The sequence below is a fragment of the Apis mellifera genome, linkage group LG15 (assembly GCF_003254395.2).
Source record: "Apis mellifera strain DH4 linkage group LG15, Amel_HAv3.1, whole genome shotgun sequence".
Taxonomy (NCBI): domain Eukaryota; kingdom Metazoa; phylum Arthropoda; class Insecta; order Hymenoptera; family Apidae; genus Apis; species Apis mellifera.
In genome coordinates, this window is record NC_037652.1 from 8,099,665 (window position 1) to 8,116,768 (window position 17,104).

General features: G+C 38.5%; 2 protein-coding genes across 7 annotated transcripts in view; one reads left to right on the plus strand and one right to left on the minus strand.

The window, feature by feature from the left end:
* LOC100577912 (uncharacterized protein C15orf61 homolog) overlaps positions 1-17,104 on the plus strand; it is an 89,785-nt gene that overhangs the window by 11,401 nt on the left and 61,280 nt on the right. The gene's annotated exons all lie outside the window — the stretch shown is intronic.
* Positions 1-17,104, minus strand: part of LOC412795 (cadherin-99C) — a 112,448-nt gene that overhangs the window by 10,934 nt on the left and 84,410 nt on the right. The window contains exons 1-8 of one of the 4 annotated variants that reach the window (XM_006563626.3): positions 12,164-12,553; positions 9,854-10,024; positions 6,736-6,885; positions 5,961-6,179; positions 5,420-5,614; positions 2,732-3,019; positions 2,249-2,566; positions 92-232 (exon numbers count right to left, since the gene is read on the minus strand). In XM_006563626.3, the coding sequence (XP_006563689.2) occupies positions 92-232; positions 2,249-2,566; positions 2,732-3,019; positions 5,420-5,614; positions 5,961-6,179; positions 6,736-6,885; positions 9,854-9,940 (1,398 nt within the window). In that variant the 5' untranslated portion in view covers positions 9,941-10,024; positions 12,164-12,553. Of the gene's footprint in view, positions 1-91; positions 233-2,248; positions 2,567-2,731; positions 3,020-5,419; positions 5,615-5,960; positions 6,180-6,735; positions 6,886-9,853; positions 10,025-10,120; positions 10,733-12,163; positions 12,554-12,589; positions 12,887-16,672; positions 16,937-17,104 lie in introns of those variants that run through there. The other 3 variants (XM_006563623.3, XM_016916657.2, XM_006563627.3) reach the window with 3 other exon arrangements.

Genomic DNA, 17,104 nt, shown 5'->3' on the forward strand with positions numbered 1-17,104 from the left:
AGGAGGGTTTTCAATCGAAGTTTAATAACTCTTAATTAATCAAGGAAACGTAGTTGCGCAGCTTGTTTGGAGCTCGGTATATCGAACTTACCAGTTGATAACGGGTCAGGTCCTCTCTGTCCAATTTCCTTATGACGGTGATCACGCCCGATTTGTCGCCGATCGCAAATTGGCGGAGGTCGTTCCCAGAGACGATCGAGTACGAAACTGGATCGTTTTCTGGATCGACTGCCTATTAAAACGAAGTGAAAGTTAGAAATGAAAATTTTGTTTTTTTCTAACAAACGTGTTTAGTGCAAGAGGGATAAGAGATTCTGTTTTCGAGTAAAATATTTAATTAGATTTTTTTTTGGCTTGTAGAAATTTCGATTATTTTTTAAAGATGTAAAAATTGATTCTTTTTGCAATGAATTGAATTATCATTTTCATGATTGTTAAAAAATTATTAAAGAAACAGTAGAAATAAAATCCTTTTTCCTGTTTCTAATTCTAATTGTTGCAAGAAGGATAGATCTTTTTTCGAGTAAAATATTTAATTAGATTTTTTTTTATGGCTTGTAGAAATTTCGATTATTTTCTAAAGATACAAAAATTGATTCTTCTTGCAATGAATTGAATTATTATTTTCATGATTGTTAAAAAATTATTAATGAAACAGTAGAAATAGAATCCTTTTTCCTGTTTCTAATTCTAATTGTTGTAAGAAGGATAGATCTCTTTTCGAGCAAAATATTTGATTAAATTTTTTTTATGGCTTGTAGAAATTTCGATTATTTTTTAAAGAAAGATATAAAAATTGATTCTTCTTGCAATGAATTGAATTATCATTTTCATGATTGTTAAAAAATTATTAATGAAACAGTAGAAATAGAATCCTTTTTCCTGTTTCTAATTCTAATTGTTGCAAGAAGGATAGATCTCTTTTCGAGCAAAATATTTAATTACATTTATTTTTATATGTGACTTGTAAAAATTTTATTATATAATCATTTTCTAAAGATAAAAAAATTAAAATTTGCCACAAGTCATATTTAAAGATCATTTTTAATAGGAAAATTATCTTCTTGGCTTGACAAAGTTTGCACAGATGCAGAAGAAAACCGTTAAAAGTATCGAGTTACTTATTAATAAAACATAGAAATATTTTATGATTTTCTAAAGATACAAAAGTCGAAGGACCCTTCTTGCAATTACAATTGAATTAAATTACCATTTTTAATAGGAAAATTACCTCCTTGGTTTGACAAAGTTTGTACAGAGGCAGAAAATGACCTTAAAAGCATCACTTATTAATGAAATATTTTTTTTCTTTTTCCTGTTTCTAATTCCACAGATCTCTTCTCGAGCAAAATATTCAATTATCATTCTTTTTTCATATACACACATTTTGTAAACATTTCATGATTTTATAAAGATTGAGAGGCAATTACAATTGAATTAAATTATCATTTTTAATAAGAAAATTACCTCCTTGATTTGTTTGCACACAGGCAGAAGATGACCATTAAAAGCATCATTTATTAATGAAATGTAAAAATATCCTTATGTTTTTTCCTGTTTCTAATTCCACAGATCTCTTCTCGAGCAAAATATTCAATTATCATTTTTTTTTTCATATATACTTTGTAAACATTTCATGATTTTATAAAGATTGAGAAGCAATTACAATTGAATTAAATTATCATTTTTAATGGGAAAATTACCTTGGTTTAACAAAGTTTGCACAGAGCCAGAAGATGACCATTAAAAGCTTATTAATGAAATATTCTTTTTCCTGTTTCTAATTCCACAGATCTCTTCTTCAGCAAAATATTCAATTACCTTTTTTTTTTTTTTCATACACACCTTGTAAACGTTTCATGATTTTATAAAAATTGAGAGAATTCTCTTCTTGCAATGAATTACAATTGAATCAAATTATCATTTTTAATAGGAAAATTATATATATAATACCTCCTTGGTTTGACAGAGCCAGAAGATGACAATTAAAAGCATCACTTATTAATGAAATATCCTTTTTCTTTTTCCTGTTTCTAATTCCACAGATCTCTTCTCGAAAATATTCAATTACCTTTTTTTTTTTCATACATTTATAAACATTTCATGATTTTATAAAGATTGAAAGATCCTTTTTGCAATGAATTACAATGCAAATTATCAATCAAATTATCATTTTCAATAGAAAAATTATCCAATTTATCTCGCAACGTGGACGATCGTCATCTATAAAAAAAAGAATTACACTCACAGTGATGGTGGCGACCGTGGAATTGATCGAGGCTCCCTCGCTCACTTGCACCTCGTACACGGGTTGCTGGAAAACGGGGCTCCTCGTGTTTGGCCCAGGGATCACGTTCACCTCGACGATCGTCTGCGAATATTTTCCACCCTTGTCGGTCGCCTGGACCGTGATGCTGAACTGTTCGCCAGCGTTCAGCTTCCTCACGGATTCTATCACGCCCGTCCTCGGGTCGATCTTGAATTTGTGCAACCCGTTGTTCGACACGTGGTAAATGCTGTACGTTATCTCCGCGTTCTCCCCCTCGTCGTTGTCCGTAGCCTCCACCTGAATCGAATCATTAAAATTTCCAACATCATTCTCGAATATCAAAATATTTTTTCTCTCCTCTTTTCGAAAATTTAATTTCGCGTGACGAATTTTTATTTTTTATTTTTTTTTCGTCTTTTCATAGAGAGGAATAATCGATGAGAAAAAGATTGGAGGGTTTACCTTCGTGACGACTTTCTTCGTTTCCCCAGCTTGGACGGTGATGGGCGGTATCATGGGGAGCATGGGTGCATTGTCGTTAACGTCGTTCAATATCACAACGAAGGACAATGGCGCAGAAGCGGCGACACCCGTTTTTTCTCTGGCGACCACTTGGAACCGGAAGCGGCCCGGGCTCGGTGGATCGCGGTCCAAATTCTCCTCGTTCACGACCAGCATCCCCGACGGGTCGATCGCGAAAAAATTCGTCGTCAACTCGAAGGAGTAAGCTGGCTTCGGATCGTCCGGTCCCTGATGAAGAGGGATATATTTTACGTTAACCAATAATAAACCTGATTTCTTAATCGTCCGATGAAAATGAATATACAGATCGAGAACGAAAGAGAATCCGTTTTTATAAAAAAAAGGATTATCATTTGACACGAGAAATATTTCTGTGCTTTTCTTATCGCCTCGTATGAAAATGAATAAATCGAATGGAAGGGAAACACATTTTTGTAAAAGGGATCACCGTTTGAATTAAATATTCGAAATGTTCAAATCTGTCTCGACGAATGATCGAGTGATGCGACGAAGTTGCAACAATTTGACCAAAGATCCCCAAACTTCGCGTAAAATTCGAGTGGAATGCACAGAGAAAGAAAAAGAGAAAGAGAGAAAGAGAAAGAGAGAAAAAGAGAGAAAGAGAAAAAGAAAAAGAGAGAGAAAGAAAACGAGAGAAAGAGAAAGAGAAAGAAAACGAGAGAAAGAGAAGGAGAGAAAAGGAGAAAAAGATAGAGAGAAAGAAAAAAGGAAAAAAAGATAGAGAGAAAGAGAAAAAAGGAGAAAAAGATAGAGAGAAAGAGAAAGAGAGAAAAGGAGAAAAAGAGAGAGAAAGAGAAAAAAGGAGAAAAAGATAGAGAGAAAGAGAAAGAGAGAAAAGGAGAAAAAGATAGAGAGAAAGAAAAAGAGAGAAAAGGAGAAAAAGATAGAGAGAAAGAAAAAAGGAGAAAAAGATAGAGAGAAAGAGAAAAAAGGAGAAAAAGATAGAGAGAAAGAAAAAGAGAGAAAAGGAGAAAAAGATAGAGAGAAAGAAAAAAGGAAAAAAAGATAGAGAGAAAGAGAAAAAAGGAGAAAAAGATAGAGAGAAAGAGAAAGAGAGAAAAGGAGAAAAAGAGAGAGAAAGTGAAAAAAGGAGAAAAAGATAGAGAGAAAGAGAAAGAGAGAAAAGGAGAAAAAGATAGAAAGAAAGAGAAAGAGAGAAAAGGAGAAAAAGAGAGAGAAAGAGAAAGAGAGAAAGCGAGAAAGAGAGAAAAGGAGAAAAAGACGCGCGCGCGCGCACGCACACACACACACACACACACACACACACATACACAACACACAGAGAGAGAGAGAGAGAGAGAGATATTTTCCACTCCGTATCTCGAAATTCTCGGGATACCGTCTATAAATGCAATTTCGCGATCTTATTTCGGCTTATTTCTCGAATTCTCGACGAATCTTCAGCGAGCCAATTATTCTCAATGATACGCGCTAATTGGGAGATCGTTCGGCTTCTATTGCACAATCGGCGTTATTGAATCGATTGGTTGGAGAAGTGGTTGGCGAGCGATTTCGAAAGGAGACGTTGTAAATATTCATTTTTTACTCCTCCTCCCTTTCACCGAGTTTTCCTTGTTTGTTCCTTCGTTTCTTTCTTTGTTTTTTTTTTTTCTCCCTCGAGGAAGAAATACATACAGGGTGATCCCGTGACGTGAAAACGTACGATCCGATAACGAGTTTTTTAATTAACGAGCATTTTAAGTTCGTTTATATATGTTGAATGGAGCGACGAAAGAACCGAGAACTGGTTCGACTGGCAGGTATGCAATACACCGATATATTTTTTTCTTTTTTTACGTACAATTGAAATGAATTTTCAACGGTGCAACAATATTTTTTTATATCTTTAAGAGAAACAAAAATTTTAATCATGCGATCTATTTATTTCTAGATAATCCAAAAATCGATCCAAAAGTGTCCCATATTTTTACGAACACCCTGTATATATATTCGACGCTGGACACACAAAGTTTCGCTCGTTTCGACTTCGAAGAGACGAGAAATTTTTTTTCGTGTTTACGAATCGAGACGATATTAAATCCTGTTTAAAGTTTACGCAAGCGACAAACGTAATATTTTTCTTTATGAAAAAGCGTATCAAGTCCAACTAGGATACACGCGGATAGCGTGTATGGACTGTTTAATTATCAACAGGAACGGAACGCCGAAGTAAGATGCTTCGGAGAGACAGATGTCCAATGAGGCGTAAATAGAGAGTGACGCGAAACGCGTTTCAATTCAAGATTGGACAGGTTCGTCTCTATCCTCGACGACTGCTCGTTTAATTGGACGTTACTTCAAAAACATTCCACCAAAGACAAATTTACTTTCGAAATTCTCTATTTCTCTATGATAAACTAACATTCGAAATTTGCTATTTTCATTATCCTAGCATCTCATCCTTTATTACCAACAATCTGACTTTGATCGATCGATAATATCCTTAAACGATCGTTTTTTCAACGTTCGAGCAATTATTATAGAAAAATCTATATCTATAAAAATATACACATCCACAATTTGATTCGTTTCGAGAAAAGAAAGTACACGCGTTTTATATCCGAAAGGGAAAAAAACATTAAAAAAATCGAACGAGATCGAGCTTACCAGATCGGCGTCCGAAACGGTGAGCACTATAGGATCGCCATCCTTGTCGATAACCTTCGTCCCAATCGGAGCATTCTCGTCCACGAATCCCTCTATGCTCGACGCCGTTATAATGGGAGGATTGCTGTCCACTGGCTTCACTGTAATCGTCAATTTGGCTGTGGCCGATCGTTTCGCTTCTGACACTTCGACAGCCTTTTTTTTTTCGCCAAATAAAGGAATGAATTAATTTCACTTCGCTTACCCAAAAAAAAAAAAAAAAAAAAAAAAAGCAGTTTCTCCTCCCGTCGTTCTTTTCGATTCTCGCGCGCGTTCACAGACACGTGTTGATTTTTAATCGACGTCGCAAAGCTTTTCTCGTCGTATCGAGAAAAATTGGATCGATCGTTTTTCTAGCGCGGAGAAGAAATTTTACGCGGTATTTGTCGAAATACGACAATAGATACAATATAACTCGAGGAAATTGCCAAACCTCCTCTTTGAAAAAGTTGCGATAAAAAAAAAAAGGTAAAAATAAATAAAATAAAGACGATCCGCTTACCTTGATGATAATATCGAACCTCTTGGTTACCGTGGTGTCGACCGCCTTGATTTGCTTCACAGCGCCTGTGTTCGGGTTTATTTCGAAAAATTCCCGATAATTCGGTGGATTGCCACTGAGGAACGAGTAATGGATGGGCGCGTTTATGCTGTCCATATCAACGGCTTGTATTTTCTCCGGCGATATATTAAGTATCCCGGATAACACTCCGCTCGATACCTGCGTAAGGAGGAAGGGAGGAGGGGAGGGGAGGGGAGGGAAAAAAAGGCACAATGTATAATAGAGAGAACCGGTTCGTCGCCCAAGATTTCGCATGAAAATCGGTCGTGTGTTATAAGGATCGAGGGTTGAACGTGGTGTTTCACTTTGCTTTCGAGCGATAACGCGCATTTGCATCGCGACTTGTTGCTCTCGATTTCTAATGGAGAAAGAGAGAGAGAGAGAGAGAGAGTCGCGTCGATTGTTATACGCGGAGGCCCGCTTGGTTAAAACTAGTTTCGATTTTTGTTTGGGCAAGAGAGTTCGAAGGAATCGAACTCTGTATGCATTGAATTCGAAATTGATCGGGAAAAAAATTTCGAGATGGAAAAGAGAGATTGAGCATTGTGATGAGAGAGGATTCCTTTTTTTAATCGGTTATAACGACCGAGTCGCACAACGTTCATCCCTCGAGAACGTTATTATATCGCGCAACACGTCTACATCACGACGAGCTTCAAACTCGTATATTATAATTCATAACTGCGTGCGTTAAACGAAATAAATGTACGCATACCGACGCTGAATATTCCGGATTAATGCACGCGCCGTCCAACAGCATGCAGCCTTGGTAGATGAACGAAGGATCTTGATCATCGTCGTCCCTGATATTCACCGTAAGCGTAGTGGTGGACGTAAACCTTTCAGACACATTCCTCGCTCGATCCTACGAACAAACGGTTTATCATGTCTGCCTTTTCTCCCTCCCCCCTTCCCTCCCCTCCCCCCTATCTTACTCGTTCCGCCATTACCATTAATTAACGAAGCGAGCATCGCTGTTGCGGTTACGATTCGTTAATACGATTAACATTACACGTTTCGAGCGCAAATTTCACGCTCTATACTCGATACGATACGACGAATGACGTATGCTTTATCCAGGATTTCCAAACAGCATGAAACGTGGAAAACGTGGAGAGGAAATTTTCCATATTTGTTCAATACAAATTGAATTGTCATCGATTTATCCAGTGGAAAGAAATCTCGCGGGAAAAAATATGCGGATTCGATTCGGTCTAATTTTGAAGAAAACGGCTATTTTTGTTTCTATCATTTGTCATCTAAACCTACGCGTTAGAGCATAGAATGCAAAGAATTCTAATTTCTTATTTCTTGTCAATTTGCTAATTACGATTTGTAACGAGTTTATTACTTTAAATAGTTGAGACAATACTAATACGAATGTACGAATAAGCTGGACATATAGTTTCGAAAATATTTCAACATCAAGTTTAGATGACCTACGTGTGCGGAGTCAGGATTGTAAACAAAGCGTGTAAAGTGGGGATAGGCGGTGGGGATAGACATAAAATCTAAAGAATTTTAACGATATAATATAAAAATTTGTTCATTTCTCGTGATATGCTTATCAATTACAATTCATAAAGATAGTTTAATTTATAAATATAATTATAAAATGTATATAAACGAAAATAACGTTTACACGAATTTGAATTAATAAAATTATATCTCTACTGCGTAGCGTGTGGTGTCAGGTTTGTCAACAAAGCGTCTGAAGTGGGGATAGATGGTCCTAGCCTCAGAACTCCTCTTGCCCCTCTGCCGTCCCGCGAGACTTCTTTCCAACAGTAAACAGTAGATACGTACAGTAGATACGTGTTGTGAAAAGAAGTTGTGTTTCGTGAGTTTATTTAAGCCGAAATCCAAAGGGACGGTAGAAATGACTACGGATCAGAGAGGTGATGTTAAATTTCATTTTGACGTTAATTCGAATCTTACACACTGTTCGCTAATGGAAAAAAGTCACGGGAAAGGAATGCGGGTCTAATTTGGAAGGAAACGCCTATTTTACACACGCTTTCTTGTTTCTACCATGGTAGTTTGTCGCGTATACCAAACCAAAACGACGATCTGTATCTAAACTTCGATGCACTGCGTACGTATAGAATCCAAAGAATTCTTATTTCTTATCAATATGTGTAGACTAATTACGATTTAATTGTAATAAGTTTAACAATTCAAGTGGTCAATTATTGTACGAAATATCATGTAAAAATAATTAATAGCTTATATATACGATTATTATCCTAACGTAACGTTAATAAATGAAAATAATTTTTACATAATTTTTGAATATTCGAATTATAGCTCTTCTACCGTATTCCACGCCAGACTTTTTTCTACCGGTGAACAATAACAACCAAGTTAAGCTTAATTTTCGAATCGTCCGGATTCCTTCAGGAAAATTAAACGTTCCAAGTAGCTTAATCTTGCCCTCCTCGATCTCGGCAAGGAACGGACGACAGCAAAAGCCGTACGTCACGTAATCGCGTGTCCATCAACCGGCGGTGTAATGCCGTGTAATTTCATGCCGGCTCGACGATCTAAAATTATTAGGTAACTCGGTCAAGCTTGCACCACGCAACCGGTCAAACGCGTTTCGTTTCCCTAGCCGAGATTATCCTCTCGAATCGAAGGGAAATTACGCTGCGGATAATACGCGAAGGGGGGAGGGGGGGAACAATTGTTGCAATACGTCCCCTCGTAAATCGTCGCGAAACGATTGTTGCGATATTCACCGATGTATCGAGCCTAGTTTCGGAAAGAATTTCCAAAGGTGGAGGAGAAAGCCATCGCGAAACACCAGAGCACGAATAATTTTTCTCTTTCTCGCTTTGACCCCTGTTCTTTCTTCTCCCTTCTTTCCTTCCTTCCCCCGCGTCGTGAATATAGGGCGTGGCTCTGGGCTGTCGTAACTGTAGCGCGATACTATCTCGCTCGTGCTGCGATATTGCGTTCCGGAATCGGAGAAATATCTTCTATTGCTTCTCGACCGTGCGAAATTCGGTGATAATGAAAACTTTTGAAACTCGGTTTATTAAATTTTGATGAACAAACGAAACAACGTGTACGAATGAATTTTCAACGCGTATGAAAGTCGTACAAAGCGGTTGTAAATACCAGAAATACTTATTTCCCTGCCCATTCGTGGATTCGAATAAACGGATAGGATTCCGACAAGGAACAAGCGTACACGAAACGTAACATTTACATATTTGGAGCAGGTTTATTCCAAGCTGGAACGAAGGACAATACGTTCGAGAAGATGTGGACCAGCTGTTCCACATAATATTCAAATGAGCCACACCTGTAGCGGCCAGCTGTTGCAACTAGCCCCTGGCGTAATCGGCGGAAATATCGATCCAACGTGGATTCAAATGTGTAAGATCGTCCGATAGAGCGCGCAGTTGGCCGAATCGGAGGTCAACCAAGGATCCTTTTTAGATCCAATTTTCCTCCACACGTGGAAAGACAGATTCAAGACACGAGTATATGGATCGCTATTTCGAATTTTACGTCATCTTCGCACGTATCTATAGTCAATGTTAAAATATGAAAATCGATTTTCCACCGAGTAATATGGATTTACAATTCGACGCGTAACCGCACACGATGCTCGACGAAATTAATCGAGCCATTCTCGCCCGTATATACCCACGTAATAAACAGGTCTCTCGTCCATCAAACTTGGACACTCCCCAACGCAGTGATCGATCGCGAACCGACCCGTTACAGATACCCTTAACGGAGTTTGATGAATGTACGACACAGCTCGATCATTATACGTGGAATAAGGGAGCTTTCTTGAAATCCGACTGGTGGCTCACACTCACCGTTGCAACAGTAGTCGAGGCTCGTTGCCCCGTTGCGAGCAACGCGAGCAGAAGCAACGCTTTCGCCGCCGAATTCGAACGTTCCATCCTCCTTGTTTATCACTCCGTTCTTTTTTCATCACACGTTTAATAAAATTGTAATAAAATTCTCCATTTCTAACGAGATAATGCCTACGATAATAAACGTCTCGATGAGATGTTTCGAGTAATTATAAAAGTGATTATAAAAATTCTTTCTACTTTCGATTGGTAAACACGGTTACGTACGGTGTAATAAATCATCGTCATTTTTTCTTTCTATATAGAAATACAGAGAGGGCAGAGCTTGAGACGAGATGAAAAATCTCCGTTGTTATTTTCATCGTCGGAATGTTTAACGCAACGGAACGGAAATACTTGGATATTATACGTACGGTAATATACCGTGAAATCGGAACACGGTGTTCGAAGATTGGCTCGATGATATATCATCGTTGCGATTCCCTTTCGAGAGAGAGAGAGAGAGAGAGAGTTACTCTTTCTAAGAGAAATCGATCATCAGAGTTGGATATTAATCCAAGCGGAAAAGGCGACTGGTTAAAAATCTCGAACTAAAAATTTTTACTTCGAGCAAATTACTTATCGAAATAATTTATTAGTCGATCCGTATAATCTCGGCCAATATAAATAAAAATACAATATAAATAAAAATTTTAAAGTGAATAAATTATCGAAATAAACTTGTAACTTCGATCAATGCATTTTTCTGCAAGATCATTTGCCTCGAAATCGAGATTGTAGTTTCATGCGATCCACGTCGGTTTCAGACTCGCCTTTATTGGGCGAGGAGGGAGAGAAACGTGGATTTTTTTTTATCGAAAATTAATTAAACTAGATCTCGAAAGGAGGAAAATTCTTTTATTTTTTTTTTGAGATATCAAACGAGTATTGAATATTTTTTTTAAGTCGATTCGATGAAGAAATAAATTTGATCGTTCTACTTCTTTCGAATTTTATGCGACGCCTGTATTCCAGAAAGCTAAATGCGAGTGAAGTTGTACAAGAGTTGTGTCTGGGTATTTAGAAATCCCTGATGAAACTTTAAGAACGTCCTCTCCATTGCGGCCCCGCAGACGAGGAAAGAAAGTGCTATTATTATATTTCCAGAGAGAGGAAGTTTGTGAAAAGCGCGAGTGAATGTTAAATAAGTTTTTCGTCTGTTTAATCCACTGTGTAGAAAAGAAGAAAGAAAGAAAGAAAGAAGAAAAAAGAGACTCGGAGACCGTGTAATTCCATGAAATATAATCGGAATGATTTATCTTTCTTAACGCGAATAAAGTAGATTTACTTTTCAACGATGATGATTTCGATTTTACGAAGAAGAAAAAGGAAGGAAAAAATTTAATATTTGAATTTCTAAAATACGAATATTCTCGAATTAAAGAAACAATCGTTCGTTAAAACCGTTTCGATTCGAACGGTTTGATAGATCGATAACGGGCAGTGGATAATTGAGCGTGGCTCCTCGATTAGCATAAAGTTTTAATCGTGGATGAAATCGGAAACGCGCTATCTACCGGCCGTCAAGCGTGAAACGATTGCACCTACGCCAATGGCCGAGCACTTGTTATACGGCGCGGTGGAAGCGGCTTCCACGTCGCGGAAACCGTTTTGACGAACGCCCACGTACACCCTTCTAATGCCCACCATCGATCTCCATACGCGAAGAATGCCGGCGAGCGAACTCGATCCCGACGGAGCATGGCTACTCGTTCACAATTATCCTGATATTCTCTGGAATTTAAGATCTTTAAGTGTTCAATTGCTATCGATGTTTCAGGGAGACGCGAGAAAGTGAAATTCGCGTCAATTCGTCGAAGAAACGTGAAATGGAAAAATATGACTCTTTCGAGAGATTTCAATGTGAGCGTGTTGCAATTAATAACTGTATAATAAGATTTTATTTTCACTGCAAACTCTTATCTCTTGTCGAAAACGTGAACTAGAAAAAAATATAATTCACCAGTATTCTACTTTATACTATTTTATTCCAACTCTGAAAATAAAATTCAAAACTCTGAGCGCATTGCGAAAAGTATAAAACAAACTGTTATTTTCACGAAACAGTGAAGAAAATTCGTCAAACTCGAAACAACGAGGTCGTTAACGGCCCTCTTTTCTATTCTACTGTTCCGACTAGAAATTCTTGCTCAAAGCGTGGAATAGAAAATAAATAAGAAATAAGAAGGAACGAATCGATCGCGGAAAATCGGCGCAAATCTACGTCCATTACATCCCTATTCCAACCGTGTTTTCACTTAGCATACCAACTTTTCGATTCACCCGGCGAGTATACACGCGGACGGAATAAAAAGGCGCGGAGGGGGGGCAGATAAAGAACGACTTATTCACGCGATTTCACTTTCAATACAGAGAGAGAGACACTTTAGATACAGATTCCCCGGGCACTCGACTCGAGCGGAGATCGTGATTCGAATACACCTTTGAGAGAGGGGGGGAAGGGGGCGGTTCAGTTTTTCGCCGCAGTTTGCACGCGATCACGTTCCCCGAGCGATCACGTTCCCGTTCGCGGAGGGACACACGCACGCATGCATACACACATTCACGATATATAAATATCGACCGTTTTGCGAATCGACAGCCACGATGCGACTGAAAATTTCAATGGTTCGGGTCGCGTAGCCGCGAGTCGAACGGTGACTAATACACCGAGGCGAGTCCGTCTCCCTACCTTACCGGTTGCGTATACCGGCCGTGCATATAAGTCGTGCCACCGCTACCCACACACTGTCCTATCCACCGCTCCAACGTATTTCCCCGCTTTTAAACGCAGGCCCTCTTTGTTCGTGCGCCTTGGCCCACGACCGCTCATGTTTACGAGGACCGGGCATCGATCCGTTTTTACCACGATCCGTCGCACTCGATGCTTCACGCGCGACACACGGCGGTGTAATGAAGCGATGAGTAGACGGGCACGTGGTGTAATTAAAAGCGAGGTCACGCGTGTTAATTACCACCCGCGGTTAAAAATAAACGGTGACCAGTTTAACGGTTCTCGCGTTATCTTCGCGGCATTGTTTGGTGCGTGTTTTTAGTCGGGAATAAACTAATTCGACGATTAGTTTGTTATTATTACTCGAACGGTAAAAGTATAATCGATGAAATTTTCGATACAGGATACAGGTTGATGACTCCTAGTCGCCTATTCAAATTTTATCCGCGTTTGATCCGTTATACCGTTTGTACGCGACGTGGGTGATCATTTGCAAACAAGTTGTACGTTATGTTTGCGTTGCATAAGTTAATTTGCGTGGTAATTTATGCGTGGCGTATGCTAATTGCACGTGATATTTCAATGTTGCGGTTCAATGTATCGTGCCGAATTGTTTTGCAACATTAACGTTCTCCTCGTTATCTCGGTGATTAGTTTCATAATTAGGCTACGACGAATGTTTGTTACGCGTATTCGTTAAACATCCATAAACGTGTATAGATATTGCCAATTTTTTCGTTAAATTTTCCATCGGTCTCGAAGATATCCTAAACTCGATCGTGGGACGAAATCCATCCATCCCTTTCCTCGAAATTTCTTTCTCTCTCGAGAGAGAGAAGCGAAACACGATCGGCGCAAATGATTTTCTAAAATCGATCAATCAAACAAACGAGTTAAAATTTGACGCTCGAGCTTTATACACGCTGCTCTGATACTCGTTTTCGTTCGTTGTTCAATAGCGCGTAACAAGCGGCCTTTTCAATGAATTATAGCCATCACTTGCATTCTTCGTTTGCTCATTCGGCGCGTGTTACACGCGTTAAAAATTCTTCACAGTGTGCGAGACGCGTAATATCGAATTTGAAGCATAATTCGTGCTTTCCAATACACTTATTATATTAAATTATTTCTATCAGAAATTTATCATTTACATTTAAAATGATATCTAAAAATAATCATAAAATTAATCTCGTTTCTCTTTCATTTATTTCGAGAAGAATTTTGCTAACCACCAAAATTTATCTCAGTTCGAATTTAAATTTCACTCGATCCTTTCCCCCCGCCCTGTAACTCGATTCTCCACAAAAGTGGAAAACGCTTATTATGCTCGCGCATCTGCCAAGCCATTATTCATTTCCATCGATCATCACGATTCTCCCAAGATTCCTACATTTTTCTCGCGACCTCGATATTCCGCAGGATGTCTCGAAAAATGTTGGAACATTTTCGTAAATTGAAGATTCCCGAGATGATTTCAAGCAACATTTTCCATTCTTTTGTTAACGAGTTATTAACAAAAAAAAAAAAAAATATCGAATCAATAAACAACATATCTCGAAAAAAGCGCGAATAATTATATTTATCCATTAATGATACAATTCGATTATTTAATCAATGAAAAATTTTACAAAATTTTTGAAAATTATCTCAAGAATCTCCAGCTTATAAATGCTCCAATCACTCATTTTTGAGACACTCTGTATATATACACGTACATCAAAATATTTCTATCTCACGAGGTGCGAATATACATGGGTAAAGTGGAGATCAGCTGTGGAATTTGCGAATCTGTGTCCACAGTAGCGTATTCTGGAATTAACAATGTCGAGAAGAGGGAGAGGGAGAGGGAGGAGAGGGGAGATAGGAGGCTCCGCGATATGCAAATGTCTACAAGCGCTCGCTCTAATCGCTACCTTCTAATCTCGCTACGCGTGGCGAACCGGCACATCCAGCTGACACGATACCATAAAGGATACACATACGTGTCCAATGACACCATCCCTTTCACGCTAATCTGTTCCCCCTCCCCATCGCCGATTGCTCGATACAGATCGATACAGAACGATATCATGCGAAATCTTATTTCCCTCTTCTCTTCTTCCGATATATCCTTTGATCCTTTCTTTTCCTCTCAGAGATATTTTATTAATCTCGAGAAGTTTAAAAAAAAAGTGAAGAGAATTATCAAAATTATTAAAACATCAAAACTTTAAAAAAAAAAAATAGTATTTTTACTTCTTTACAATTAATTTTATTACTACATTTTATAGAATATTTAAAAATGATCGTGTTTCGTTGTTTAGATTTATTATTTATTAAGTAAGAAAATTATTGAATTCGTCAGGATTCGAATATCGAAATTTTATTTTTACTTCTACTTTCTACGCATTCTTTTAGCTACGACGACTCACTGGAAATAGAGCGCGTTCAACTTCGGTTGGAAAATGTTAGAAGCGTGGCATTGTGGAAAAGAAGGAGAAGGAAAGAAGAGGTAGATGGCACCAGTAACGATGTAGGAGATTACGCGTCGTGGCAAGGAGAATCGATATATGTTAATACGAGTACACAGTGGATACACAGTGACTCGTCCGAATGACTCATCGAGTCCTTTTCTCGCGCTTTCGTCCCACACTGACCAGTTTCGTACAATCACATCGTCGCTATATTTATCCCTCGATCCGGCATTGTATTAAGAACATATCGATATAATTATCTTAATGGAAATCGTCCGAGTGGTTCGTGAAGCAATGGCGGCTCCGTTTAATCGAAGATTTTAATCCCTGTTTAATACGAATCAATTTATTTTATTTCATATAATTATTAATTTTATGAATGCTCGATATTCACACTCGTTCAAGAGGAATCGTATTCACTCGTATCGTCGCGTGAAAGTTTTCTAAACCTGTTACGATCAACGTTATAATACGAGGAAACTCGGGGATTGGAGAGGATTATTCGGATTCCAGAATGTTCAACGCCGCCACGGCTGACCACAAACACAACTATTCCACTTAGATCGTTCCGCCAAAAATAAAAACCTATAACAACGCTTATCTACCTACACTTTATTATAACAAACTTCAGGGAATTACGCGTATTGTTTACAAATAGATATAAAAATATATTCTCACGACAATCTTTCCATTCCATCTCTCATTGCCAAGTTTTCGTTTTAAGTTAACCGGCCAATTTCAAGCGTCTCGCAAAACTATACCGCATTTATCCCATATCTGCTCGCTAGCGACTATTTCCAGAGGCTATCACGGATAGCATGGCTATAACGAAGAAACCAATTGGATAACGCGTCCCCCAGATTTCCATTGGATAAACGGTATCCAAACGTGAATCCTCGAAAAATAAGAGCGAGAAATAATTAATAGAAACTGAGCTAACGGTGGCCAACTCGAAAACTGTATATGATAACCGTACGAAGGGGGATTGCACGGGATCGATATATTCGTGCATACCGTTACGCTACGGCCGATCGATGTCCCGCAAATTTGTATAAATTGTACAAACGTGAGACTCGTACGCGACACGTTTCCGTATTTTTTTTTTATCATCCAACTTGTTAGTCATCCTTTAAACCTCGAGGCACGTGACTATCGGAGGGGGGAGGGGAGGCAGCCTGTTACGCGGAGAATGTTAACCGAGCCTTCAATTTGCTCGGTTGGTAAATGTTTCGATCTAGAATCTTTGTATCTAAAAGATTAAGGTTCCTATATTTTATATTCCGTGAGCGTCAACCTGAAGCGCCACCTGGACTTATCTCGTCATCCCCCCTCTTCCCACCTCGAACTTTTTTAAAACTCCTGACATTTTTCCTCGATAAATTTTTCCCAGCAACAGATATTCCAAGTAACTTGGATGAAATGTATCGTAAATAAAATTATAAAGTTCTTTTATAAGATTTTACGTAACTCGGCACGTATTTTTTTTATCACTCTCTCGTGAAAAAGCAGGATTTTATATATATGCATACGACTTTTGTTTTGTCATATCGATAATGATCTTCAATTTAAAAAAAAAAAAAGAATAGCACTCACCGAGGCCAAAATAGTGACGAGGTATCGCTGCGTCCTCTCGAAGTCGAGGGTACGGTTAACAGTAACTTGGCCTTGATGAGGCAAGTTGATGCTGAAATAACCGTATCCATCGGCGGTCGTGATTCTATTTCGGCCGACTCCGTCATTGTTGCCGATTCCAGTTCCGTCCCCGGGGGCGATCGAGTACTCGACGATACCGTTCACACCGGCGTCGGCGTCCACGGCCACCACGTTTTTGAAGATGGTCGAGCCGACTGGCGTCAACTGAAAAATCGAATCCGGGATTTTAGTTTCCATTCCCGCGCGATCGATCGATACTTTCGAAAGAAAAACGATGTTTCAATCGAGATTATTCGATTGAAATAAAGAGTAGATGAATCGCAGAAAGAATATATTTAATAAAGAGAATAGGAATAAATTTTGTTACGTACA